Here is a 26,821-nt window from a genome sequence, read left to right as displayed (position 1 = left end):
GTGGTTATATTTTAGTTTGTTTTTTATTGTTGAGATTTAAATGAAGAATTTTAATGTAGCGTTTAAATTGTTGAAATGTAAAAAATGTTTTTATTGTTAAATGTGTTTGTGTCTTTTTTATGCAATATGCAGATTCATTCATCTTTGCTACAGTCACGTCAAACAGCCCCATTGGCACAGGTCGCGTGAGAATTTAACGTCTTTTTTGCCAAAAATGCATCTAGGACATACAAGGAGACTGTGTTGATTATATTGATATGTAACACTTGTACATCTGTGTGCTAATGAGTCCGACTCTGCAAACGATGCAGTGGGTGCCGCATTATTTACGCAGATTTCCACTGTGCTACTTCTGCAACTTTGTACAGGTTTAAAAGTAATGAGCAGTTAAAGTCGCAGCTCAGTGTCTCTGGTGCAGACTGAGTGGTGTTTGCTGCATCTGGCGTGCAAATAAGATGCAAATTTAAAGAAAAAGTCTCTACACAAAACCATATGACACATTTTGCTTGCGCCTTGCATCATGCACCGCATGGCGTATTGAGGCTAGGAGCATGAGGACACATCTGTATTATGTTGAAGAATACATGCCAACTTCTCAGAAAGGTGAAAATTGTGCATAAGAGTTTGGCTAAAATTTAAAAAATGATATTGTTGAATGGACATACAGTAATTTATGGTCCCTGTCCTCACCCAGGCTTTGGGACACAGATGGGAACTAGGGAGTGCAGCAATAAGGGAAGCTGCTGCCTACTATTACCAACACATTGCTACCATGGTGATTTGATCTCGTTGTGGAAGCTCCCACTGAGATAACTGTTCTGTATAATTACCAGAGCAGCAGCTTGGCTCAACCGAAGTAACAGAAGATCACATTTAAATCTATTGCAGTGTTTGTAAATCTGTGTTATACAATTTTTTTTTATTTCATACTGATTATACTTGTATTTTAAGTTCATTATCAATCTAAATGACAAATAGTGATCATTTTCATCTTTTAAATTGCTTTATTAACATACTGTAGATTGCATAGATCCTTATATTTACTTTCTTTTTATTATGTCTCCTTCTTCAGGCATACAGCCTCTACTACTTGGATCTACTTGTGAGCGAATTACAGAGTATCTCATTTACTCACATGACTCTGCCTGTTCTCCATCTTGCAGAAGTTATTGCACATGACGTTGTGGAAAGTAAAAGTCTGTCAGATCTCTACCACCTGAAGTTAGTGCTGTGTACTTATTTGACTTTTATGGTTTGAATTGCCTCTGGTGATGTACAACTGTGCCACATGTCATAGGATACAGGACGGCTGAGGGTATAGCTGTAGCTTGCTCATTAGTAGTGTTACAGCCTGTTCTCCCCATGTTCTGTCTGCGTATACTTAGCTATACAAAGAGACTGTTTGATCTTTAACAAATAGGCACATTGTACATTGATGGTATCTGCTAAAGCAAGTTCAGTTTGAGCATCAAAGGGTCGGAGAGACTGTAATGCTGCCATGGCTGGGATTATGTTTTGTACCTCTAAACATTTCTCTGTCACAAATAGAGACATGGACAGTAGGCGTGCTCCTTTCTACACTGTGAAGCATCTAGTCAGACTGTTTACACTACACTTTATTAATTAACAGTTTCTTATATAGTGCAGCATATTCTGTTAAACTTTACAATTAGAACAACAGTAATAGAACACAACTGGGCAAAGACAGACAGTAATAGAGGTAGGAAGGCCCTGCTCGTAAGCTTACAATCTATAGGGAAATAGGCATTTATACACAAGGATAGATGCTACCTATTGCATAATGGTCCCAGATTGCTAGGTTCTTAATGGGTTGTATGATATGATCACCCAGCAATGTTGGCAAAGGGTCAGGAGGGTGTGAGAGTAAAGAAAGACAAAATATATGATGTTATGTGTGGACTGTACAGAGGGTATGTAATTAGCTAGGGAAGCACTGAAGGTTGTGTGTGTGGGTCTGGAATTTGATAGGCTTGTATGAAGAGGTGAGTTTTCAGGGAACGTTTAAAGGTTTGCAGACTAGAGGCGGGTCTTATTGTGCGTGGGAATTCCACAGAGTGGGTGAAACTAGGATATCATGTGTGTAGGTTCCAAGCATCTCTAAATCCACTTCTTTTAGTGTGCAAATTAGACCCATTTTGCACATTTGCTGGATACACTTGTATTGCACTTTATACTGTAGGAGGTGTGGCTATTTAAATACTGAGTCTGTACTTGTAAAAAAAATACACCATACTGCATGAGTTAAAAGATAGTGGGGAACATTTCACCTCTCTCGCACAGATAGTTTGCTGTCACATAGCGTCAGTAGAAGTTGTGTTTTTCCTGTGTATTTTAAAAATGCTCAGCTCAAAAGTAGAGCAACGTATTAACTGAAAATTTTAGTTAAATTGAGCACAATGCCCACTGAATCTTTCCGCATGCTGAGGCTTATGGGGCAAATTGTATGACACGTTCACGTGTGTTTTAGTGGCACAAAAGATTTAGGGGGTTATTCAGAGATGGACGCAGATAGCTGCATATGCAGCCAGATCTGTGTTCATCTCTGCACATGCTAAGGGCCGCCTAGCATGTGTGGGGCCGCCTCCCGATGCGTTGGCAATCTATTTGTGAATGCATCGGTCCTAGGGTTGACCCTTGACTGTGCTGCCAGGCTGTCAGCGGGCATTTTTTGTCAGCGGGTATGTTTGTACCCGGAAACGGCTGCGTGTTATATACCACAGTGCCCCGAAAATGGTCCTGGTTTCCCCCCCCCAGCGTCGCTTTGCTGCCCCACAAGCACCTGCCACTGTCAATCACATTGCGGTTGCATCCATTGCGACTGCAATGTGTAGGTCCGCGCAGCCGCAGTGCTGCAGCCACATTAGTGGCAGGGTCTGCACTGCGAGCCACATTAGCGGCAGGGTCTGCGCTGTGAGCCACATTAGCGGCAGGGTCTGAATGACCTTCTTAGTGACGGTCATGAGGATGTTGAAGATGATGAATGTCTTGCATATCAAAAACAAACAAAAATGCTGAAAAAATTTAGAAAACTGTTTGAATTTACCATTGACTTACAGTAGCATCTGAATGATAGCAGAAATGCTAAACATCGACAAAGAAACTGTTGGGCAAGTTTTGCACCCAGACCATACCATGACAAAAGATTGTGCCAAGATAGTTCCAAGGGTTCTCGCTGCCGAGCAGAAAGGAAATCAAAAGTGAAATTTGGAACAAATTCAAGCAGATTCGCATGTTTTAGATAAAGTTATTACCTGTGATGAAACATGAATCTGGAGACAAAACGCTTGTCCATGCACTGGAAAACATCATCTTCACCAAGAATGAAGAAAGCATGTCAAAGCAAATCCAAATTCAAAGCCATGTTAATTGTTTTCTTTGATATTAAGGGTGTTATTTTGACTGTGTACCTGTTAGGGTCTCCTGCCCTGTGCTGCCACGTCGTCATGGCAACCGGGAGACAAGTGCTAGCGGAGTAACCTGAGCGCAGCTGATACTCCGGTTCGGGTCTTGTGCTGTGCAGTGGTTACAGGCTCTGTGCACGGCAGGGGATCCGGTGCTGGTTTTTGTGCTCACAGTCTGTGAGGTCTGAGTGGGGCGTGGACAGCACCTGCTTTATAAGGCCTCTTCTCAGGTTAAGCAGATGTTGCTGAATCTTTGTTGGTTAGTCAGTTCCTGAAAGTTAGCCAGTACTGTGTAGCTTTGTATTTGTTGTTGCTTACTGCAAATAGGCCTGGGGATTTGGTACTACACTCTACCAATCCAGACCTAGCAGTAAGACTGGAGTCAGTCGTTTAGCTTGCTGGGGTTCTTTTACTACTCTGTGAACTTAGCAAGTTTGCGGCTGTATTCTAAGACTTGCCTGCCTAAATCCTGTCTCACTGTGCAAGGTGTCAGGTGTCAGTTTAGTGGCAGTAAGCTGAACCTGTGCACTGCAAGTGAGAATTAGGATTGTGGAGACTCTCCTTGTGTCTATCATTCCATCTCTGACCAAGGAGTTTGCTGCCACACCCGTTGGTAACCCTTTAGGGTTTTGCTGTTGCCCTTAGCAACAGCATTTTGGGTTCTCTACGTATTAAAACACAACATCTTGCTTTTCCCATCTGAGCATTACTAATACTAGGGAGACACCCAGTTCCTTAGCCTCTGGGCTTCTCTGTTCACTTTGTGTGTATTTTGTTACCCTATCACCTTCTGTGTACGTAATGTCATATTCCCCAGTCTGTCTGTGAGTTCATTTGTTTTGCATACCTATCCGTTCAGACACCAGTACATTCCTGCAGGCACTGGTGTGCATAACAGTTCAAACACCAGTGCATTCCTGCAGGCACTGGAGTGCATAACAGTTCTGACACCAGTACATTCCTGCAGGCACTGGTGTGCATAACATATTCAGCAGCCTAATACTCCTGTTGAAATTTTGTGGGAATATGGAGCATACCCCTCAAAATACGTTGCAACAGGTGGTCGATCAGGTGCAGGTCCTGACTCGACAATTTAATGATTTGTCCATTAAAATGCACACCTCCCAGGCCGCTGGTGGAGCTCCCGCAGCAGCAGCACCTTCAGGGGTTAAGGAGCCGAAAGTAAATCTCCCGGATCGTTTTTCTGGAGATCGCTCGCAGTTCTTTTGTTTCAAGGAGAGCTGCAAGCTATACTTCCGGCTTAGGCCTCAGTCTTCTGGGTCGGAGATTCAGCGGGTGGGCATAGTGATTTCCTTGCTACAAGGAGACCCACAGGTCTGGGCATATGGGTTGCAGCCTGACTGTCCGTCGCTTAAAAGTGTTGATGCTTTTTTTACGGCACTGGGCATGTTGTATGATGACCCTGACAAGACGGCCTCAGCCGAGGCTCAGATTTCGATCCTTAAGCAAGGGCGAAGGCCAGTTGAGGTTTACTGTACGGAGTTTCGGAGGTTGGCCCATGATACCCAGTGGAATGACCCAGCCCTGAGACACCAGTACCGAAGAGGTCTTTCTAACCAGATAAAGGACCAACTGGTACAATATCCCTTGCCTGATAGCTTGGATCAGCTCATGCAGTTATCCATCCGGGTGGATAGACGGCTGAGAGAGCGTAGGCTTGAAAGGGAGACTGAGGTTTCCTTCTTTCCCAAGGGAACCTCAGACTCTGAGGAATTTTCCGAGGAGCCTATGCAGATTGGGGCTACCCGCCTCTCCTCGCATGAGAAGACGCGGAGGAGACAGCAGGGGTTGTGTTTGTACTGTGGGAATAAAGGTCATGTGGTAGTATCATGCCCAGAAAAGCCGGAAAACTTCAGGGCCTGAGGGTGATGGGAAATATCCTGTCAGGCCAGAAGTCAGAATTTCCCAAGAAGACTTTTATCATTCCGGTGACCTTGAAGATCCTCGGTCAAACTGTCAAGACTGAGGCCTTTGTGGACAGTGGGGCCGACGGGGTTTTTATGGACCGCCAATTCGCCCTAAAACACTCTGTTCCCTTAGTACCCTTGGCATCGGAAATTGAGATTTGTGGGTTAAACGGGGAACCATTATCCCAAGGTAAAATTACCTCTTGCACTAGCCAGATTTCTTTGTTTATTGGAGCCACACACTCTGAAAAATTGTCCTTTTATGTGACTGTCTGTACTTTTGCCCCATTGGTGTTGGGGTTACCCTGGTTAAGGGCCCACAATCCTCAATTTGACTGGGTCTCTGGGGAGATTCTTAGTTGGGGTACTGATTGTTTCAGGAGTTGCTTGAGCCTTCCAGTCAGGCTCTCGCAGCTAAGTTTGCCAGGATTGCCAGGGTGTTATGCAGATTTTGCGGACGTGTTCTCCAAAAAAGTTGCAGAGGTACTACCTCCCCATCGCCCCTATGACTGTGCCATTGATTTGTTGCCAAATGCTAAGCTTCCCAAGAGCAGGTTGTACTCCCTGTCACGTCCTGAGACTCAGGCTATGGCAGAGTACATTCAGGAGAACTTGGCTAAGGGATTTATCAGACCTTCACAGTCTCCAGTTGGGTCGGGGTTCTTCTTCGTGGGTAAAAAGGACGGTTCGTTGCGACCCTGCATCGACTTCAGGGAATTGAACCGTATCACGATTAAAAACTCACACCCACTGCCTCTCATTTCGGTCTTGTTTGACCAGCTTCGTACTGCCACCATTTTTTCTAAGATTGACCTACAATCTAATCCGAATAAGAGAGAGGGATGAATGGAAGACTACCTTTAATACCCACTCAGGGCATTATGAATATTTGGTGATGCCTTTTGGGCTCTGTAATGCCCCGGCAGTCTTCCAGGATTTCATGAATGATGTGCTCAGGGAATATTTGGATAGATTCTTAGTTGTATACTTAGATGACATCCTAATCTTCTCCCATTCCCTGGAGGAACATCGGAAGCATGTATGCTTAGTCCTCCAGAAACTCAGAGACCACCGGCTTGGGGCGAAGCTGGAGAAGTGCGAATTTGAAGTTCAGCAAATCGCATTTCTAGGATATATTATCTCCCCAGAAGGTTTCCAAATGGAGGGTTCCAAGGTACAGGCAGTCCTGGATTGGGTGCAGCCCACTAGTTTGAAGGCGCTTCAGCGTTTCCTGGGCTTTGTTTTTTGCTCGCTTTAATTTTTTGATAACATATCGCCCTGGGTCAAAAAACATCAAGGCTGATGCGCTCTCGCGGAGTTTTGCTCCAATCCAGGAGACCACCGAGGAGCCGTTGCCCATTGTGTCCCCATCATGTATTAAAGTGGGCATTACCCAGGACCTCTTATCATTAGTCCTTAGAGCACAGGAGCAGGCTCCTCCAGACCTTCCGGTAGGTCTTTTGTTTGTGCCTCCTAGGTTAAGACAGCGAGTGTTCCTGGAATTCCATGCCAAGAAGTCGGCAGGTCACCCGGGTATTGCCAGAACTCGGGAGTTGCTATCTAGGGCGGTGTGGTGGCCCTCGGTGGCTAAGGATGTGGATCAGTGGGTTCGGGCATGTGACATCTGTGCCCGAAATAAGACTCCTAGAGGGGTTCCTGTTGGCCCATTACATCCACTCTCTATCCCATCTAAGCCATGGACCCACATTTCAATGGATTTTGTGGTTGACTTGCCCAAATCCTCGGGGATGACAGCCATCTGGGTTGTCGTTGACAGGTTTTCGAAGATGGCGCACTTCGTTCCACTGGTTGGGCTGCCATCGGCCAGACGCCTGTCTGAATTATTTATGCTGCATGTTGTGCGTCTCCACGGGTTGCCACTTGATGTGGTCTCTGACCGCGGATCCCAGTTTGTGGCCAAATTCTGGAGGGCATTTTGTTCCGATCTCCAGATTTCTGTCAGCTTGTCGTCAGGCTACCATCCGCAGTCTAATGGGCAGACTGAAAGGGTGAACCAGTCCTTGGAGCAGTTCCTCAGGTGTTATGTCTCCAAGTGTCAGACTGACTGGGTTGCTCATCTGTCCATGGCGGAGTTTGCCTATAACAACGCGGCTCACTCTGCTACAGGGATCTCTCCCTTCCTTTGTGTGTATGGGCATCATCCTAAGGCCAATTCTTTTGACCCCCTGGACTCCACGCCTGGTGGTTCCTCTGTGGTTTCGGTCCTTAGAGGTATTTGGCGGAAAGTGAAGAAAGCCCTTGTGTCTGTGTCATTAGTGACCAAAAGGGTTTTTGATAAGCTGAAAAGACCCAGCAGCTTCAAATTAGGAGACTTCGTCTGGTTGTCTACCAAGAATTTGAAGTTGAGACAGCCATCTCATAAGTTAGGCCCCCGGTTCATCGGCCCTTATAAGATCACCAGGGTTATCAATCCGGTGGCATTTCAGTTAGATCTGCCCCGTTCTTTGGGTATCAATAAAACATTTCATTGTTCCCTTTTAAAACTGGCGATTAGTAATCCTTCTTCCAGTGGAAGACCTTCCCCTCTTCTGATACGTGGCCAGAGGGAGTTTGTTGTTGAAAGGATTCTTGACTCCAAGATGGTTCGGGGTCGGCTGTCATTTTTGGTGCACTGGAAGGGGTATGGCCCGGAGGAGCGGTCGTGGGTGCGCAGTTGTGATCTTCATGCCCCCAGACTGATACGCTCTTTCTTCTCGCAGTTCCCCGATAAACCCGGTGGTAGGGGTTCTTTGACCCCTCGTCAGAGGGGGGGTACTGTTAGGGTCTCCTGCCCTGTGCTGCCACGTCGTCATGGCAACCGGGAGACAAGTGCTAGCGGAGTAACCTGAGCGCAGCTGATACTCCGGTTCGGGTCTTGTGCTGTGCAGTGGTTACAGGCTCTGTGCATGGCAGGGGATCCGGTGCTGGTTTTTGTGCTCACAGTCTGTGAGGTCTGAGTGGGGCGTGGACAGCACCTGCTTTATAAGGCCTCTTCTCAGGTTAAGCAGATGCTGCTGAATCTTTGTTGGTTAGTCAGTTCCTGAAAGTTAGCCAGTACTGTGTAGCTTTGTATTTGTTGTTGCTTACTGCAAATAGGCCTGGGGATTTGGTACTACACTCTGCCAATCCAGACCTAGCAGTAAGACTGGAGTCAGTCGTTTAGCTTGCTGGGGTTCTTTTACTACTCTGTGAACTTAGCAAGTTTGCGGCTGTATTCTAAGACTTGCCTGCCTAAATCCTGTCTCACTGTGCAAGGTGTCAGGTGTCAGTTTAGTGGCAGTAAGCTGAACCTGTGCACTGCAAGTGAGAATTAGGATTGTGGAGACTCTCCTTGTGTCTATCATTCCATCTCTGACCAAGGAGTTTACTGCCACACCCGTTGGTAACCCTTTAGGGTTTTGCTGTTGCCCTTAGCAACAGCATTTCGGGTTCTCTACGTATTAAAACACAACATCTTGCTTTTCCCATCTGAGCATTACTAATACTAGGGAGACACCCAGTTCCTTAGCCTCTGGGCTTCTCTGTTCACTTTGTGTGTATTTTGTTACCCTATCACCTTCTGTGTACGTAATGTCATATTCCCCAGTCTGTCTGTGAGTTCATTTGTTTTGCATACCTATCCGTTCAGACACCAGTACATTCCTGCAGGCACTGGTGTGCATAACAGTTCTGACACCAGTACATTCCTGCAGGCACTGGTGTGCATAACAGTACCAGAAGACGCAACAGTAAATCACTTACTACAGAAATGTTCCAGAAACTTTACAACAAAGAATCAGAAGAAAGAGGCCAGAGTTGTGGAAAAATGGTTTCTTCCTCCATCAGGATAATACACCAGCTCATAAAGCTCTCTCCGTGAAGCAGTTTTTGGCTGAGAAACAGATTGCAGTGGTAGAACACCCTCCATACTCGCCAGACCTAGCATCATGTGATTGCTTTCTTCTCCCTAAAGTCAAGTCTGTTCTCAAGGGCAGAGCCGTAACTAGACTCTTTGGTGCCTTGTGCCAGAAAGAGAATTGGCGCCCCAATAGAGACATACGGCCTAATTCAGACTTGGTCGCACGCAGGCTATTTTTTGCACTGCTGCGACCAGGTAGTCGCCGCCCACAGGGGAGGGGGGTAGTCGCTGTGCAGGGCTGCAAATGCTTGTGCAGAGAGCAGCACAAACAAAAAGCTTGGCAGTCTCTGCACAGCTCAGGACTTACTCACCCACTGCGATGATCCTTGCTGGAGCTGACGTCAGGATCCCTCCCTGGAAATGGCCGGGCATGCCTGCGTTTTCCCCGACACTCCCAGGAAATGGTGAGTTGACACCCCCTGTCAATCTTCTTGCGTTCACCGCTGCGGACGCTTTCTTCATTGTTTTTGTTGCTGCACGGCGACGGCATTGCAGGCCAGCAACACGCCTGCTCATTGCGGCCCCAGGCATGCGCAGTTCAGACCCAATCGCACGGCTGCAAATAACTGCAGCGTGTGATCGGGTCTGAATGACCCCCATAAGGCGCATGCCTCGTGGGGAAGGGGTATGACAACATTGATCCCAGAGAAAGCCCATGCTACAGTATGATACCCCTTCCCACATTTTATATCAACAAGGTGTTTGCTATTTATTTCAATGTGCCCTGAGTGACGCACCCTATGTGTATATATATATATATATATATATGCAGTATATGTATATACTGTATATATTATTCACATTTACAGTGCATGAAAACTATTTGGACACAAATCCTTTTTATACCACATTCATGCACTTAACTTGAGAGCTTGTTGTTATTATTCAGTTACAATACCCTTTATTAAATGACCCATTTCAATATACTGCCATACCCAGGATTCAAACCTATACCCTGTTGCATTCCAGTCAAACACCCTACTCATTGCTCTATTTGGTCCTGCATATAAACTGAGATTCCTAACAATATGAAGCTACTTGTACTTTGTAAAAAAATAATCAGCATTGCAATTGAGCAGATCTATGTAGTGTGCAGCCACACATCCATTCTCTTGCAGCCACACGCTACATAGATCTGCTCAACTGCATTGCTGATAAATTTTTCTGTTACGTCCCTGAGGATGCTGGGGTCCATATTAGTACCATGGGGTATAGACAGGTTCCTTGGGAGCCATGGGCACTTTAAGAGTTTAATAGTGTGGGCTGGCTCCTCCCTCTTTGCCCCTCCTACCACACTCAGTTTAGAAATTGTACAAATTAGAAAGGAGTATACAGCGCTATTGACACAGTAAGATCTAAATAAGTGAATATTTAATAATAGATTAAGAAAGACTTATACAATTAACAAACATGCAATCTAAGATGTAAAATATCTCGCTAATGACTTCAAGTGGACTGAAAACTTGTGATATTGCCACCAATGCCAATGGGAGTCCTGGTTCACGGAGGTGGGCAAATGCAGGGTCCTGACTGTAAAGAGTGGCGTGGTGATGGTGCTGGTTGGCAAAGGTCCACATAGGTCTCAACCTAGGTTGGCATTGCTAACTGCCTAATACATCTGGAGGAGAACCTATTTTATGGAACACGGAGTTCCAAGTGAACTGTGAACCAGGACCCCAACAACTGTTGCCGTTGCCACACGGACTTGCATCTCACGGGAGCCTTTTTAAACGGAACACAGACTCGGTAACCACATCCAATTGGATGAACTATAACACCTTTGGTCCGTAAATATGACTGTATATATGTTGGTTTCAAATATGATGATGGATGCTTAATATACTAGCTGGTGGCAATATCACAAGTTTTCAGTCCACTTGAAGTCATTAGCGAGATATTTTACATCTTAGATTGCATGTTTTTTAATTGTATAAGTCTTTCTTAATCTATTATTAAATATTCACTTATTTAGATCTTACTGTGTCAATAGCGCTGTATACTCCTTTCTAATTTGTATGTTTTTAAAGGGTTTGACTACCCCTTATTGATTCAGCTGCTAGGAAAAGCACACTCATCACAGCGCCTGTATATATACTTGATATATATAATTTTTCATCAACAGTTTAGAAATTGTGCCCGGTGGAGCTGGTCACAGCTAGGGGAGCTCCTAGGTGTTCTTTTAGTTTTGTTGTTTTTTAAAGAGTTTAGGCACAGGGAGGCTGCTGGCAACAGCCTCCCTGCTTCGTGGGACTTAGGGGGGGAGTAGTGTCCAACCCTAGAGGTTAATGGCCACTATCTCCGCTGACAGGACACTGAGCTCCTGAGGGTGATGATCATTAGCCGCCCGAGACGACTGCTCACTCCCGCAGCACTGCCACCACCCCCCAACAGAGCCAGAAGAAGTCGAGTGGTGAGTAGGACACTGGTGATCCGACAAGCGGGGATCCAGTGAGCATGGCAGCATCAGGGTGGGAGCACAGTGCTCGCGCTGTGCTCTAAGGGCTCAGAGGCACACTGTGCGGCGCTGTGAGGGGCGCCCTGGGCCAGCGCTATACCCTACAAACTGGTCACTCGAGCTATCAGGGACTCTGTCTACTGCCAGCAATGTATTACCTCAGGCCAGTATAATCTTCTAAAGTGCGGGAAGACGCCATTACAAGGGGGCGGAGCTTCTCCTCAGGGTGGATCCAGCACTCACCAGCGCCATTTTCTCCCTGCAGTTCCGTAGAGAAGCTGACAGGGAGCGCTGACCCTCCATATAACTTCAGCTATACTGTTCAGTACCAGGGGGTTTTAGAAAGGGGGGGGGGGGGAGTGTTTTTTAATCACATAACAACTGTGTAGTCTGTTAAGGTTACTCAGTCAGCGCCGGGCTATTATTCTATAACTGCCTACTGGGGCGCTGTGTGTGCTGACTCCCTAACTCTGTGTCTCTCTGAAGGTACTTGGGGGAAACTGTGTCTGACATTTTCCTGTGTGTGTGTGTGTGTGTGTGTGTGTGTGTGTGTGTGTGTGTGTGTGTATGTGTGTGTACATATATCTCACATTGCCATGTCCAGGGACTCTGTATCTTGTGCTGCAGAGTGTGTATCTTCTCCAGAGGAATCCATTCCATGTACTCAGGAATGTAATATAATGTCTCAACCTGCTGAATCCGAACTATTGTGGGTGGCTTCAATTAAGGGAATGATATCCCAGATTTCATCTAGGATAACTCATAATGAGACTAAAACACAGGTTTTGAGGAAATCTGTAGAGGTTTTATCGTGTCCTGTTCCCAATGCTTCCCTAAGATCCCCTGGTATATGCCCACAAAAACGTACTCTTGACCAGATAATGCAAGTCGACACTGATACCGACTCTGATACGGGAGACGGTGATGGGGATATACTGGAGGGTGAGGCTCATGATTGAGGCCATTAGGGACGTTTTACACATTGCTGACAAAGTACCTGAGCAGGTCGAGGAGGCTTACTTTACAGACAATAAGAAAGCCTCCCTTACCTTCCCTGCATCTAAAGAATTAAACACACTGTTTGAAAAATCCTGGGAAAACCCGTAGAAAAAATTCCAGATCCCAAAAAGGGTTCTCAGTGGGAAAACCCCCCTATAGTAGATGCTTCTGTATCTAGATTGTCTAAAAAGGTGGTTTTACCTGTCCCTGGGTCTACCGCTTTGAAAGAGCCGGCAGACCGCAAGATTGAGACTACGCTCAAATCCATATACACTGCTTCAGGCGTGGCGCTAAGGCCCACTATCGCTTGTGCATGGATTTCTAAAGCCATACTAAAGTGGTCAGGCACATTACTAGAGGATTTAGATACTATGGATAGAGTTACATTGAAATGTTTTTACGTAACATACAGGATTCTGCAGGTTTCATGGTGGAGGCCATGAAGATCCTTGGTCATCTGAATGCACGGATGTCTTCCATGGCTGTCTTGGCACGCAGGGGACTCTGGCTGCGCCAATGGTCTGCGGACGTGGAATCTAAGAAGAGTGTGGAGAACCTACGCTTTACAGGTCAGGCTCTATTTGGGAAAGCGTTAGATGCGTGGATCTCCACCGCAACTGCTAGTAAGTCGACCTTTCTTCCCTCTGCTGCACCACAGACTAAGAAATCATATTCTACGTCTGCGATGCAGTCCTTTCGGACCGCTAAAGCAAAAAAGTCCAAATCCCCATCCACTTTCTTTAGAGGTGGCTGGGGAAAATCCTGAAAACCTACACCCGCAGGTTCCCAGGAACAGAAACCTGGTTCTGCTTCCTCAAAATCCTCGGCATGACGGTGGACCCCCCAGCCGGGATATCGGGCAGGTGGGAGCAAGACTAAGAAATTTCAGTCATGTCTGGGCGTCCTCTGTCCTGGATCCCTGGGTAACGGAAATTGTTACCCAGGGGTACAGACTGTAGTTTCAAGAACTCCCACCTCACAGATTGTTCAAATCGGGGCTTGTCAGCTTTGCTGACAGAAAGTGCTATCCTACAGGAAGCCATTCAAAAGTTGCTGATCTCCAATGTCATTGTTCCGGTTCTACCTCACCTACACCACAAGGGTTATTACTCAAACCTGTTTGTGGTACCAAAACCGGATGGTTCGGTAAGACCAATATTAAACCTAAAGTCATTGAACCCCTACTTGAGAGAATTCAAATTTAAGATGGAGTCTCTGAGAGCGGGGATCTCAGGTCTGGAGGAAGGGGAATTCCTGGTATCCCTGGATATCAAGGATGCCTACCTTCACATCCCAATCTGTCCGCCTCACCAGGCGTATCTCAGATTTGCGCTGCTGGACTGTCACTATCAATTCCAGGCACTGCCGTTTGGCCTCTCAACTGCACCAAGAGTGGTTCACCAAGGTGATGGCGGAGATGATGCTACTCCTCCGCACGCAGGGTGTGAACATAATTCGTTATCTGGATGACCTACTGATAAAAGCGTCTTCCAGGGAGAAGCTGTTACACAGCATTGCTCTCACGACTCAACTACTCCAGGATCACGGATGGATCCTGAACCTTCCAAAGTCTCATTTAGAGCCGACAAGGAGACTATCCTTCCTTGGGATGATCCTTGATACGGAAGTACAGAGGGTGTTTCTGCCAGAGGAGTAAGCGTTGGTGAGACAAACAATGGTCCAGGATGTCCTGAAGCCAGCCCGGGTATCGGTTCATCAGTGCATTCGCCTTCTGGGGAAGATGGTTGCCTCCTACGAGGCTCTACAGTACGGAAGATTATATGCACGGGCTTTCCAACTGGATCTCCTGGACAAATGGTCTGGATCTCATCTGCACATGCACCAGAGGATACGTCTGTCACCGAAAGCCAGAATATCGCTCCTCTGGTAGCTGCAAACTTCTCACCTACTAGAGGGCCTCAGGTTCGGGATTCAGAATTGGATCCTCCTAACCACGGATGCAAGTCTCAGAGGTTGGGGAGCAGTCACCCAGGGGGAAAACTTCCAAGGATGGTGGTCAAGTCTGGAATCCATCCTTCCGATAAACATTCTGAAACTAAGGGCCATGCACAACAGTCTTCTACAAGCGGCACATCTTCTAAAAGATCAGGCCATTCAAGTTCAGTCGGACAATGTGACAGCAGTGGCCTACATAAACCGACAAGGCGTAACGAAGAGCAGAGCTGCAATGTCGGAGGTGACCAGAATTATCCTCTGGGCGGAAAAGCAGGCGGTAGTGCTGTCAGCAATCTTCATTCCGGGAGTGGACAACTGGGAAGCGGACTTCCTCAGCAGACACGATCTCCATCCGGGAGAATGGGGCCTCCACCCATAGGTGTTCACAGAGGTAACAAGTCTTTGGGGCGTACCTCAAATAGACATGATGGCCTCACGCCTCAACAAGAAGCTTAGGAGGTATTGTTCCAGGTCGAGGGATCCACAGGCAGTGGCGGTGGATGCCCTGGTAACTCCGTGGGTGTTCAAGTCAGTGTATGTGTTCCCTCCACTTTCACTCATTCCAAGGATTCTCAAACTAATTAAGAGAACAAGAGTTCAGGCGATCCTCATTGCTCCAGACTCTCCAAGAAGAGCTTTGTACGTAGATCTTCTGGAGTTACTGCTGGAAGATCCGAGGCCTCTTCGAGAGGACCTTCTGCAACAGGGGCCGTTCGCTTATCAAGACTTACCACGGCTACGTTTGACGGCATGGCGGTCGAACACCAGATCTTAGCTCGGAAGAGCATTCCGAACAAAGTTATTCCTACCCTGATACAGGCTAGAAAGGGAGTAACTTCAAAACATTACCATCGGATTTGGAAAAAGTACGTGTCTTGGTGCGAATCCAAGACATTTCCTATGGTGGAGTTTCAACTTGGTCAGTTTCTCCTCTTCCTGCAAGCAGGTGTGGATGTGGGCCTGAGGTTGGGCTCCATAAAGGTCCAGATTTTGGACTTGTCCATTTTCTTCCAGAAACAATTGATTGCCCTCCCTGAGGTTCAGACTTTCTTGAAAGGGTTGCTGCACATCCAACATCCCTTTGTGCCTCCAACGGCACCTTGGGACCTTAACATGGTACTGCAGTTCATGCAATCGGATTGGTTCGAGCCTTTGCAGGAGGTGGAGGTCAAATTTCTTACTTGGAATTTCTTACAACGTCACACTGTTGGCATTGGCATCTGCTAGACATGTGTCGAAATTGGGGGCATTGTCTTACAAGAGCCCCTACTTGATTTTTCATGAAGATAGAGCTGAGCTCAGGACGCGTCAGCAATTTATTCCGAAGGTTGTGTCGGCTTTTCATATCAACCAACCTATTGTGGTGCCAGTGGCTACTGACTCCTCAATTACCTCAAAGTCCTTGGATGTTGTGAGGGCTTTGAAGATTTATGTGAAGAGAACTTCTCTTCACAGAAAGTCGGAAGCTCTGTTTGTTCTTTATGATCCCAACAAGGTTGGGTGGCCTGCTTCTAAGCAGACGATTTCTCGCTGGATCAGGTTTACTATCCAGCATGCTTATTCTACGGCAGGATTACTGTGTCCTAATTTCGTTAAGGTCCACTCTACTCGTAAGGTGGGTTCTTCCTGGGCGGCTGCCCGGGGTGTCTTGGCTTTACAGCTTTGCCGAGCGGCAACTTGGTTGGGGTCGAACACGTTTGCTGAGTTCTACAAGTTTGATACTTTGGTCTCTGAGGACCTACAGTTTGGTCAGTCAGTTCTGCAGGAGCCTCCGTGCTCTCCCTCCCGTACTGGGAGCCTTGGTACATCCCCATGGTACTAATATAGACCCCAGCATCCTCTAGGACGTAAGAGAAAATAGAATTTTAATTACCTACTGGTAAATCCTTTTCTCGTAGTCCGTAGAGGATGCTGGGCGCCCGCCCAGCGCTTCGTTCTCCTGCAGTTGTTACTTTTTTCGGTACTACCTTGTTCCTTGGTTAAGTACTGCATTGTTACTTGGTTAAGTACTGTTGTTCAACTGTTGCTGACTTGTTCGAGCTGGTTAGCTTGGTTTGCCTTGTTATGTGTGAGCTGGTGTGAATCTTACCACTATCTGTGTATTTCTTTCTCTTGAAGTATGTCCGTCTCCTCGGGCACAGTTTGTAGACTGAGTCTAGTAGGAGGGGCATAGAGAGAGGAGCCAGCCCACACTATTAAACTCTTAAAGTGCCTATGGCTCCCACGGGACGCGTCTATACCCTATGGTACTAATATGGACCCCAGCATCCTCTACGGACTACGAGAAAAGGATTTACCGTTAGGTAATTAAAATCCTATTTTCACAAAGTGCAAGGTTAGCTTCAACTAGTTGGAATTCTCTAGCTTTCTGTGCAAGGGCAGATAGCTCAATTAATAGAGTGTTTAACTGCAATGCCACAGGCAGTGGGTTTGAATCCGAGGTATGTCAGCATCCTGAAATGTAATAAAGGACAGTGTGACTGAATAACAAAGAGCTCTCGAGTTAAGTTCATGTTGTACAGGTATTAGCAATGGAAGGGGTGGTGGTAGGAGACGGGCAGCCAGGAGTTGCTGGGCTTCAAACAGGGGGCAAGCTACAAGTGAAAGTAATTAAAACTGCTAATTGACAAGTGCCACCAACAGCGCCCCCTACCTTGCAGCGCTATGTGTGGTGGCACACTCCGGACATACCTAGTTATAACCCTGCTCAAGGGAACCTGTTTTGCATCAGTTAATGAGGTAAAGCAGAAAACGACGGAGCTGCTGAGACAGCTGACAGATAATGAGCTACATCACGGCTTTGACCAATAGGAAATAGAAATGCAGCGGTGTGTGGATGCAGAAGGGGAGTACATAGAAGGGGAACAGAGATAAATGTACTTAATATAGTTAAACGTAAATTATAGCAGCAGTCTCGTTATTTAATAGCCACAGTGGTACTGTATAAATGAGGAAACTCTTAATTTCTTTTTTTGTCAGCTATGCATTTTACTGTGCATTTTTTGTCATTTTAAATTAATTTCTATTGCATTATGAATGGTCTGTCTGTCATGTAAAAATAAATAATGTTGACACTTTTTTCTTTTCTTTTTTAATAGAATTTCCCAAGTATGTGCAGACTTGCGATTGTACCACGCCGTCAGTTACCATCAGAAAGCAGCTGAAAATGTGGCCATTAGTGAATACGAGCTGATAAGGTGCAGTGTTTATGTTACTGTTTTGGTTGTCTCTATTATTTATTCCAGGGGTGGGGAACCTATTTTCTACCAAGGGCCATTTGGATATTTATAAAATCCTTCGGGGGCCATACAAAAATGATCAACTTAAAAATTAGCCTGCCCCCAGTCAGTAGTTATGCCCTGCCCCCAGTCAGTAGTTATGCCCCCAGTCTCTTGTTATGCCCGATTAGATTTGCCCCTAGTCATTTGTTATGCCCCATTAGATATGCCCACTGTCAGTTGTTTTGGCCCATTAGATATGCCCTGTCAGTTGTTATGCCCCATTAAATATGCCAGCTGTAGTTATGCCCCATTAGATATTCCCCCTGTAATTATGCCCCATTAAATATGCCCCCTAGTAGCGCCGCTTACACACACACATTAAAAGAAAGAAAAAACGCACAATGCTCACCAGCCCTCCTCCTGCTTCCAGACTGCTGCCCTCCCTCTCCTCGAAACTATGGGAGAGATGTCATGATGTCTCTCCCATAGCGCTGCACAGCCACACATGTACACTGCCTGAGCCAGAAGCTGGAGCTCAGGAGTGAGCTGCTGCTGAGGAGCCGGGCGCCCGCTGGTGGTAAAATCTCAGCGGGCGCTCGGCATCTCCTCTCGTTTAGGTGAGCCTAGCCGGGCCGGATCTAGTGGCTTTGAGGGCCTTATATGGCCCTCGGGCCTGAGGTTCCCCACCCCTGATTTATTCGAACCCCTAATTGGCTCAGTTTACAGAAAAATATCAGAAGATTAAAAAAAAAAAACAACAACTTAATTTTAATGTGTATTTTGCCTGTCACATTTCCCACTAAGGGGTTTATTCAGTAGCTGTCGGAAGCTGCCGTCTTGTCTGAAAGACAGCAGCTTCTGACAGATTAAGGTTCCGACTTATTCATTAGCGGGCCATTTTTCCTACAAGTCGGGAATTCCCGACTTGTCGGAATGCACGCGGCCGCCGATCTGCGTGTATTGTCAAAAGTGGGGCCATACCCGACAGATTTTGGCCCCCGTTTTCGACAATGTCAGTCCGATTTTTAAAAAAGTCAGATTGCCATTGTCTGCTCCGGGCCTTACCTGTCAGGTTTGGCCCGGCATTGAATAGTGCTTAGTCGGATCCTTTCCAACAATGCTTGTCGGAAAGGATCCAACAGTTTTTGAGTACACCCCTAAGGGGTATATACAATGCCTGTCGGATCCTTTCCGACTAAAAGGATCCAACAGGTCAGTATTCAATGAGTGGCCAAATCAGACTGTCGGATTTGCCCACTCCCGCTTCCGTGAGCGAGGAGGTCACTGCACGGGAGCAGAGAAGCACACAAAGAGGACACGTCCGGAAGCTCCCACGGACCGAGACATCGCAGGCAACGCGGACGCTGAGCACAGATGGGGACAGCGTGGAACAGGCGGGAGAGATACAAGTTAGTTTTCTGATCGCCAGGACGGAGCGGACCACGGAGAGCAGCGAGGCATAACATCGGTCCTGTGTCAGGTAAATACGTGCGTCCCGGGTCATCTAAATACATGCTTCCCGTCCCCCCTGTGCTCTGTTCATTTCCCGTGCCCTTTCCACCCACGCACCGGCACTGATCAACGTAAAGCAGGGCACCACGGGGTACAGCACTGACCCTACTCCCTCCTCTGCCTCCCTAGGCCAGCATCAGCCTCCGCAAGCTGCCTTCAAAAGTCGGTGAGCGATCGGGGAAAAGGGGGGTGCCCCTGGCCCCACACAGGAAACTACGCCGTCTCATCTCCCCGGTTCCGACAATGTCAATCCGACTTTAAAAAAAGTTGAATTGACATTGTCGGAACCAGAGCCAAAATCCTGTTGTATTTGGCCGCGGAACACGTGGATCTATGGCTAATCCGACAATCCACGTGGTTTCTGACAAGTCGGGAATTCCCGACTTGTCAGAAAAAATGGCCCGACATTAAATAGGTCGGAACCCCTTCTGACCTAAACCAGGTATTGAATACACCCCTAAGTCATCAATCTACATTTTATCTATGTTATTCATTGTTCTTGTGAGGTCCGTCTCAGTCTGTCCGTATCTTCCTCATATCCAAAAAATATCCATCTCCATTTATTTGTGGGCCTTATTATTACTTACGTTTAGTAAGGTTACAATAAGCTGTATATTCTGGATAAAATTAGACAACTTGCGACACAATTAGCATACCCTGGCAGTTATTTAAAACAGCGTATAATGGGGATAATTCATATTTGTACACTTATGGCACAGTTGTACACTAATCATAGGTGTCAGAACTGGGGGCTGGGAGGCAAGGGGGTGGCTCAACTCCCCCCTGGCCCCCGCAAACATTTGAGAGGTGCCAGTCAATGTAGGACAGTGCCGGATTAATAGAAGGAAGGTGGAATGTGATAGCTCTGGGGAACTCAAACTATCTCACACTTTCCGAGATCAGGTGACCAGTGGTACCTGTTCCCAAACGCAGTGCGCTGAGGCTCCACCTCCCAGCTTCCTAAACCCTGAAGTGTGACTTCACTTTAGGGTAATCAGGAGGTTGGCATAATAATTGGTCCCTGTATGGTTTAAAAATGGGGCACTGTGTGCATAATAATCAGGGCCGGTGCTAGGGTGTTCAGCGCCCCCCTGCAAACTGTAAATTTGCGCCCTCCCATATTTTACAAATGGACTGTGTGTGTTGAAAAAAGATGTGTGGTCTCACAAGGCAGGGGCATGGCCACACAATAGTACCTTTTCAAATTACACCACAAAGTAGCACAATCTTATTTACATTACTCCATGCGTAGTAGTGCCGCTTATACACATATTGCACCCACTAGTAGTGCCGCTTATACACATAGTGCACCCAGTAGTAGTAGCGCTTATACACGTAATGCCCACAGTAGTAATGCCACTTACGTACATAATGCCCACAGTAGTAGTGCCGCTTATATACTTAATGCCCACAGTAGTCGTGCCGCTTATACACATAATGACCACAGTCAGAGGCAGATTTAGGGGTCAGGCCGCCACCAGGAACAACATTTTTGGCTGCCCCCCTCTTTAAAAAAAATCAAAAACAATTATATGTCTCTTACTCTCACCTCCCTGATATCACTGACCTGGTTTGGGAGTGTTGTGGACTCGGGGTTTCTTCCGGTGACCGGGAAGAGGAACCGCAACTGGGCCGCAGCAGAGATGGCCGAATGTAAGTTTTCCTCATGCAGGATCAGGTCGGCAGACAGGAGGCACGCGTGGACGCTGAAGGTCTCCTGAAAGACAGAACTTGAAAGGTGCTGATGAATCAGCGAGGAATACCAGGTGCTGGAGGCACAAACTGCGCTAAAGTGCACTGGGGTTTGGAGAGACTGAAGTGCTTGTAGGCGCTGAAGTGCTTGGAGGCACTGAGGTGCGGAGAGGCCCTGAAGTGCTTGGAGGCGCTGAAGCGCTTGGAGGCACTGAGGTGCTTGGAGGCACTGAGGTGCTTGGAGGCGCTGAGACGCTTGGAGACACTGAGGTGCTTGGAGGCACTGAGACGCTTGGAGGCGCTGAGGTGCTTGGAGGCGCTGAGGTGCTTGGAGACGCTGAGGTGCTTGGAGGCACGGAGGTGCTTGAAGGTACGGAGGTGCTTGGAAGCACTGAGGTGCTTGGAGGCGCTGAGGCGCTTGGAGACACTGAGGTGCTTGGAGGCACGGAGGTGCTTGAAGGCACGGAGATGCTTGGAGGCACGGAGATGCTTGGAGGCACGGAGGTGCTTGGAGGCACGGAGATGCTTGGAAACCACAGGAATGCGGGAGCACTGGAGATCACAACTTCTGTAGGCAGAATAGATGATACTCAGGCACTGATGCAGTGCCTGACACCTGAATTTATGCTTCCCACCACCATCTGGTTGGTGGGAAGTGCCTGATGACGTCACCCGCCCAGACGCCAGGCCGAGCGACGGAAGCCGGGAGCCGCCAGCGAGGACTGCCGCAGGGAGGACCAGCGCGCCCGGAGAGGTAAGTAAGGCGGACGGGGCGGCGGCGTGACAGTACCCCCTCCTCTAGGGGTGGCCCCTGGACACTTCCCAAGTTTCGTAGGGTGCTTGGCATGGAAGATTCAGATTAGTCGAGGAGCTGAGACCTCAGAAGCTCCTATCCAACTTCTCTCCTCAGGACCATAACCTTTCCATTCTACCACATATTGCAGGTTCTTATGAAGATAACGAGAGTCCAGAATAGTTTTGATCTCGAAGTCTGTCCCAGTTTCAGTTTCTACCGAAGTGGGGCTTGAGGGCTTAGAATGAAAACGATTAAGGATGAGAGGACGAAGGAAAGAAACATGAAAGGCATTTGGTATGAGTAGATGAGAAGGTAATCCCAACTTGCAGACCACAGGATTCAGGATTTGTAGCACAGGGTAAGGACCGATGAACCTTGGGGCGAACTTCATTGTGGGTACCTTTAGCCGGAGGTTACGTGTGGAGAGCCATACCCTGTCACCAACCTTGTATTGAGGAGCGGCTCGCCGTTTCTTGTCCGCGAAGAACTTGTATCGGACAGAAACCTTTTTAAGACTAGCATGAACCTTACTCCAAATTTGTCTGAAGTGTAGTAGAGTGGAAGTCACAGCTGGAACCTCTCCTGTTGGAAGAATTGGTAATTCCGGAACTTGCGGGTGGAAGCCATAGTTGATGAAAAACGGGGATTCGCCAGTGGAGGAATGAAATGAATGGTTTTGTGCAAACTCTGCCCAAGGCAATAACTCTACCCAGTTGTCCTGTGAAGGGGAGAGATACAGGCGGAGGAAAGTCTCCAAGTCTTGATTGACTCGTTCCGTTTGTCCATTAGTTTGGGGGTGATAAGCGGACGAAAACTTAAGTTTAATTTGTAAGGCCGAGCAGAGAGCTTCCCAAACCCTTGCGGTGAACTGTACCCCTCGATCAGAGACTATTTCTTGAGGTAACCCATGCAACCGAAAATGTTCTCGGACAAATATTAGAGATAATTTAGGAGCTGTCGGCAGACCAGTCAATGGAACGAAGTGCCCCATCTTCGAAAAACGGTCGACGATCACCCAGACAGTGTTGAATCCTTTGGAACAGGGCAAGTCGGTGACGAAGTCTAAGGAAATGTGAGTCCAAGGTTTCATAGGAATGGACAGAGGACAAAGTAACCCAGCAGGAGGTAGGAGAGGAGATTTATGCTGTGTACACTGTGGACAAGAATTAACGTAATCCTGTACATCCTTCCTCATGGAATCCCACCAGTAGGATCTTTGCAGAAACTTGTACATCTTCTGGGCGCTGGGATGACCGGAAAACTTGGAGATATGGGCCCACTGTAGTATCCTCGACCGGAATTTAGCTGGTACGGACATTCTTCCAGGGGGAGGACCTGGAGTAGTTGAGGCAGCGGAGACAGAAATTGGATTCAGAATTAAACTCCGCTCAAAAGAATCCTCTTCATCTGTGGGAGTTTGTGAACGGGACAGTGCATCCGCTTTAGTATTGAAAGTCCCGGCTCGGTACTTGATAACAAAAGAGAATCGAGTGAAGAAGAGTGCCCATCTAGCTTGGCGAGGATTCAAACACTGTGCAGTTTTGATGTACAACAAATTTTTGTGATCAGTGTAAATGGTAATCACATGTTTGGCCCCTTCTAAGAGATATCTCCACTCTTCCAAGGCAGATTTAATTGCTAAGAGTTCCTGGTCTCCAATAGTGTAATTTCGTTCAGCCGGAGAGAATTTACGAGAGTGGAAACCACACGGATGTAATCTCTTATCTGAGGAGTACTGAGAAAGAACGGCCCCAACTCCGACCGAGGATGCGTCAACTTCTAGGAAGAAAGGTTCCTCGAAATTTGGTTGTTGGAGTACTGGAGCGGACATAAAAGCCGATTTCAAGTGGGAAAAATCCTCTATGGCTTCGGGAGGCCACAAACCCGTGTTGGAACCCTTTCTCGTCAAGGCGGTAATGGGTGCAACAATGGTGGAGAAACTTCTAATGAACTTTCTGTAATAGTTCGCAAAACCCAGGAATCTTTGTATTGCTTTCAAGGAGAGTGGCTGTGCCCAGTCCCGAATAGCGGAAAGTTTCTCCGGTCCATGCGAAGCTCCATCCCCGAGATGATATAACCGAGGAACGGTATTGATGTTACTTCGAAGGTACACTTGGATATCTTGGCATAGAGATGATTCTCACGTAGACGGCGGAGTACCTCTTTGACCTGTATCCTGTGTTCAGCAAGGTCTTTGGAAAAAATCAGTATGTCATCCAAATATACCACGACACTTAGGTATAACATGTCTCGGAAGATTTCGTTGACGAATCCCTGGAAGACAGCAGGAGCATTGCTAAGACCGAACGGCATCACCAGATACTCATAATGCCCATCTCGGGTATTGAAGGCGGTCTTCCATTCATCTCCCTCTCTGATGCGTATAAGGTTATAGGCCCCCCTCAAATCGAGCTTGGAAAAAACGCGGGCACCACGAACTCTATCAAATAGCTCTGTGATTAGAGGCAAGGGGTATTTATTTTTGATGGTAATATCACTTAGGCCGCGGTAGTCGATACATGGTCTTAACCCCCCGTCCTTCTTTTTCACGAAGAAGAAGCCCGCTCCAGCCGGGGAGATAGAGGGGCGAATGAATCCCTTGTGAAGATTGGACTTGATATAGTCTGACATAGCTTGTGACTCTGGAAGGGACAGGGGATAAATGCGACCCCGGGGCGGCATTTTCCCTGGGATGAGGTCAATGGGGCAGTCCCAAGACCTATGGGGTGGTAACTGGTCAGCCGCCTGTTCCGAGAACACATCCTTGAACTCTTGGTACGCCTCCGGGATAAGTTCTTCCTCCGCCTTAGTAGAAGCACGAAGCGGACAGACAGGGATGAGACAGTTAGCATGACAAAAAGAACTCCAAGACCGAATCTGTGCGGTCTTCCAATCGATATGGGGATTGTGAATTTTGAGCCAAGGCATTCCGAGAACCAGATCATGATGCATTTCCGGAATCACCAGGAACTCCAAATATTCTTGATGTAGAGCCCCGACCTGTAATTTAACTGGAACCGTGCGCTCTGTTATGATACCCTTGGATATCCTAGTACCATTGATAGCTGTCAAGGAAATAGGCCGTTCGATGGACCGTACTTCCGAATTCAGGCTTTGGACACAGAGAGAAGAAACGAAATTCCCCGCAGCCCCGGAGTCCAACAGGGCTTCAAAAGACTTGGAAGTAACCTTGGTGGTTAACGTTACAGGAAGCAAACAGTCCGAAGTCGGAGAAGATTTGGTCGTAACTCCCAACTTGACTCTTCCGGAACAAACTAGGCCTGCCCGTTTCCGGACGGGATTTGCAGGACTTGATGAAATGACCCGCAGCTCCGCAGTACAGACAGAGCTTAAGTTCATGACGACGCTGTCGCTCCTCCGGGGACAATCGGGATCGGTTAATCTGCATGGGTTCGTCAGGACTTGGGACCACCGCTTGCCTTGCAGGGGGAAGCCGGAACCTAGAACGATCCGATCGACTACGTTCACCTCCACGTTCCTGCATCCGGAGATCTACCTTAACACAGAGATAGATCAATTCCTCTAAAGAATCCGGAAGCTCCCGAGTGACCAACTCATCCTTCAGGCGATCAGAGAGACCGTTCCAGAAAGCAGCTCTCAGAGCCTCATTATTCCAGCGAAGTTCAGAGGCAATGGTTTGAAAATTAACCGCATACTGATCCACGGATCGGGAGCCTTGACGGATGCGGAGCAAGTCAGAAGAGGCCGAAGTCATCCTGCCGGGCTCGTCAAAAATTCGTCGAAAAGACGTGATGAATTCGGAGTAATTGGAAACCAGTGAATCAGAACGTTCCCATAATGGAGACACCCAATTCAAGGCAGATCCTTCCAGCAGAGAAATAATATATGCCACCTTGGATCGGTCTGTAGGAAAGTTATGTGCAAGTAGCTCGAAATGTACCTCGCATTGGTTTAAAAAACCACGACAATTTTTAGGATTCCCATTATAACGGGACGGAGTAGGCAGCTGAAGGCGCGGAGTGGCACCGGCCGATGGCTGAACATTGCTGGAAGCGGCAACTGGTGCGGCTACTGGAACTGGTGCTGGAATTACCGAGGCTAGGGACACCTTGTGCCGCTTCCTGACTTTGTACTTGAGAAGCCAGATTCTGGATGGCACTTGAGTCCGTGTTCCGATCCTCCGGGTCCATGAGGCCTGAGTATACTATCACTGACCTGGTTTGGGAGTGTTGTGGACTCGGGGTTTCTTCCGGTGACCGGGAAGAGAAACCGCAACTGGGCCGCAGCAGAGATGGCCGAATGTAAGTTTTCCTCATGCAGGATCAGGTCGGCAGACAGGAGGCACGCGTGGACGCTGAAGGTCTCCTGAAAGACAGAACTTGAAAGGTGCTGATGAATCAGTGAGGAATACCAGGTGCTGGAGGCACAAACTGCGCTAAAGTGCACTGGGGTTTGGAGAGACTGAAGTGCTTGTAGGCGCTGAAGTGCTTGGAGGCACTGAGGTGCGGGGAGGCGCTAAAGTGCTTGGAGGCGCTGAAGCGCTTGGAGGCACTGAGGTGCTTGGAGGCGCTGAGGCGCTTGGAGACACTGAGGTGCTTGGAGGCGCTGAGGCGCTTGAAGGCACTGAGGCGCTTGGAGGCACTGAGGTGCTTGGAGGCGCTGAGGCGCTTGGAGGCGCTTGGAGGCACTGAGGCGCTTGGAGGCACTGAGGCGCTTGGAGGCGCTGAGGTGCTTGGAGGCGCTGAGGCGCTTGGAGACACTGAGGTGCTTGGAGGCACTGAGGTGCTTGGAGGGGCTGAGGTGCTTGGAGGCGCTGAGGCGCTTGGAGACACTGAGACGCTTGGAGGAACGGAGGTGCTTGAAGGCACGGAGGTGCTTGGAGGCACGGAGGTGCTTGAAGGCACGGAGATGCTTGAAGGCACGGAGATGCTTGGAGGCACGGAGATGCTTGAAGGCACGG

At 47.7% G+C, this 26,821-nt stretch overlaps 1 protein-coding gene across 3 annotated transcripts in view; it reads left to right on the top strand.

Annotated features, from left to right (window-relative positions):
• CFAP46 (cilia and flagella associated protein 46) overlaps window positions 1-26,821 on the top strand; it is a 798,890-nt gene that overhangs the window by 578,381 nt on the left and 193,688 nt on the right. For all 3 annotated transcript variants that reach the window (XM_063962013.1, XM_063962014.1, XM_063962012.1), the window contains exons 33-34: window positions 1,073-1,221; window positions 17,757-17,855. In XM_063962013.1, coding sequence (XP_063818083.1) covers window positions 1,073-1,221; window positions 17,757-17,855 — 248 coding nt within the window. The remainder of the gene's footprint in view (window positions 1-1,072; window positions 1,222-17,756; window positions 17,856-26,821) is intronic.

The sequence above is a fragment of the Pseudophryne corroboree genome, chromosome 3 (genome assembly GCF_028390025.1).
Source record: "Pseudophryne corroboree isolate aPseCor3 chromosome 3, aPseCor3.hap2, whole genome shotgun sequence".
Lineage (NCBI taxonomy): Eukaryota > Metazoa > Chordata > Amphibia > Anura > Myobatrachidae > Pseudophryne > Pseudophryne corroboree.
Note: the sequence above shows the minus strand (reverse complement) of the source record. Positions and strands in the feature narration are given on the sequence as shown.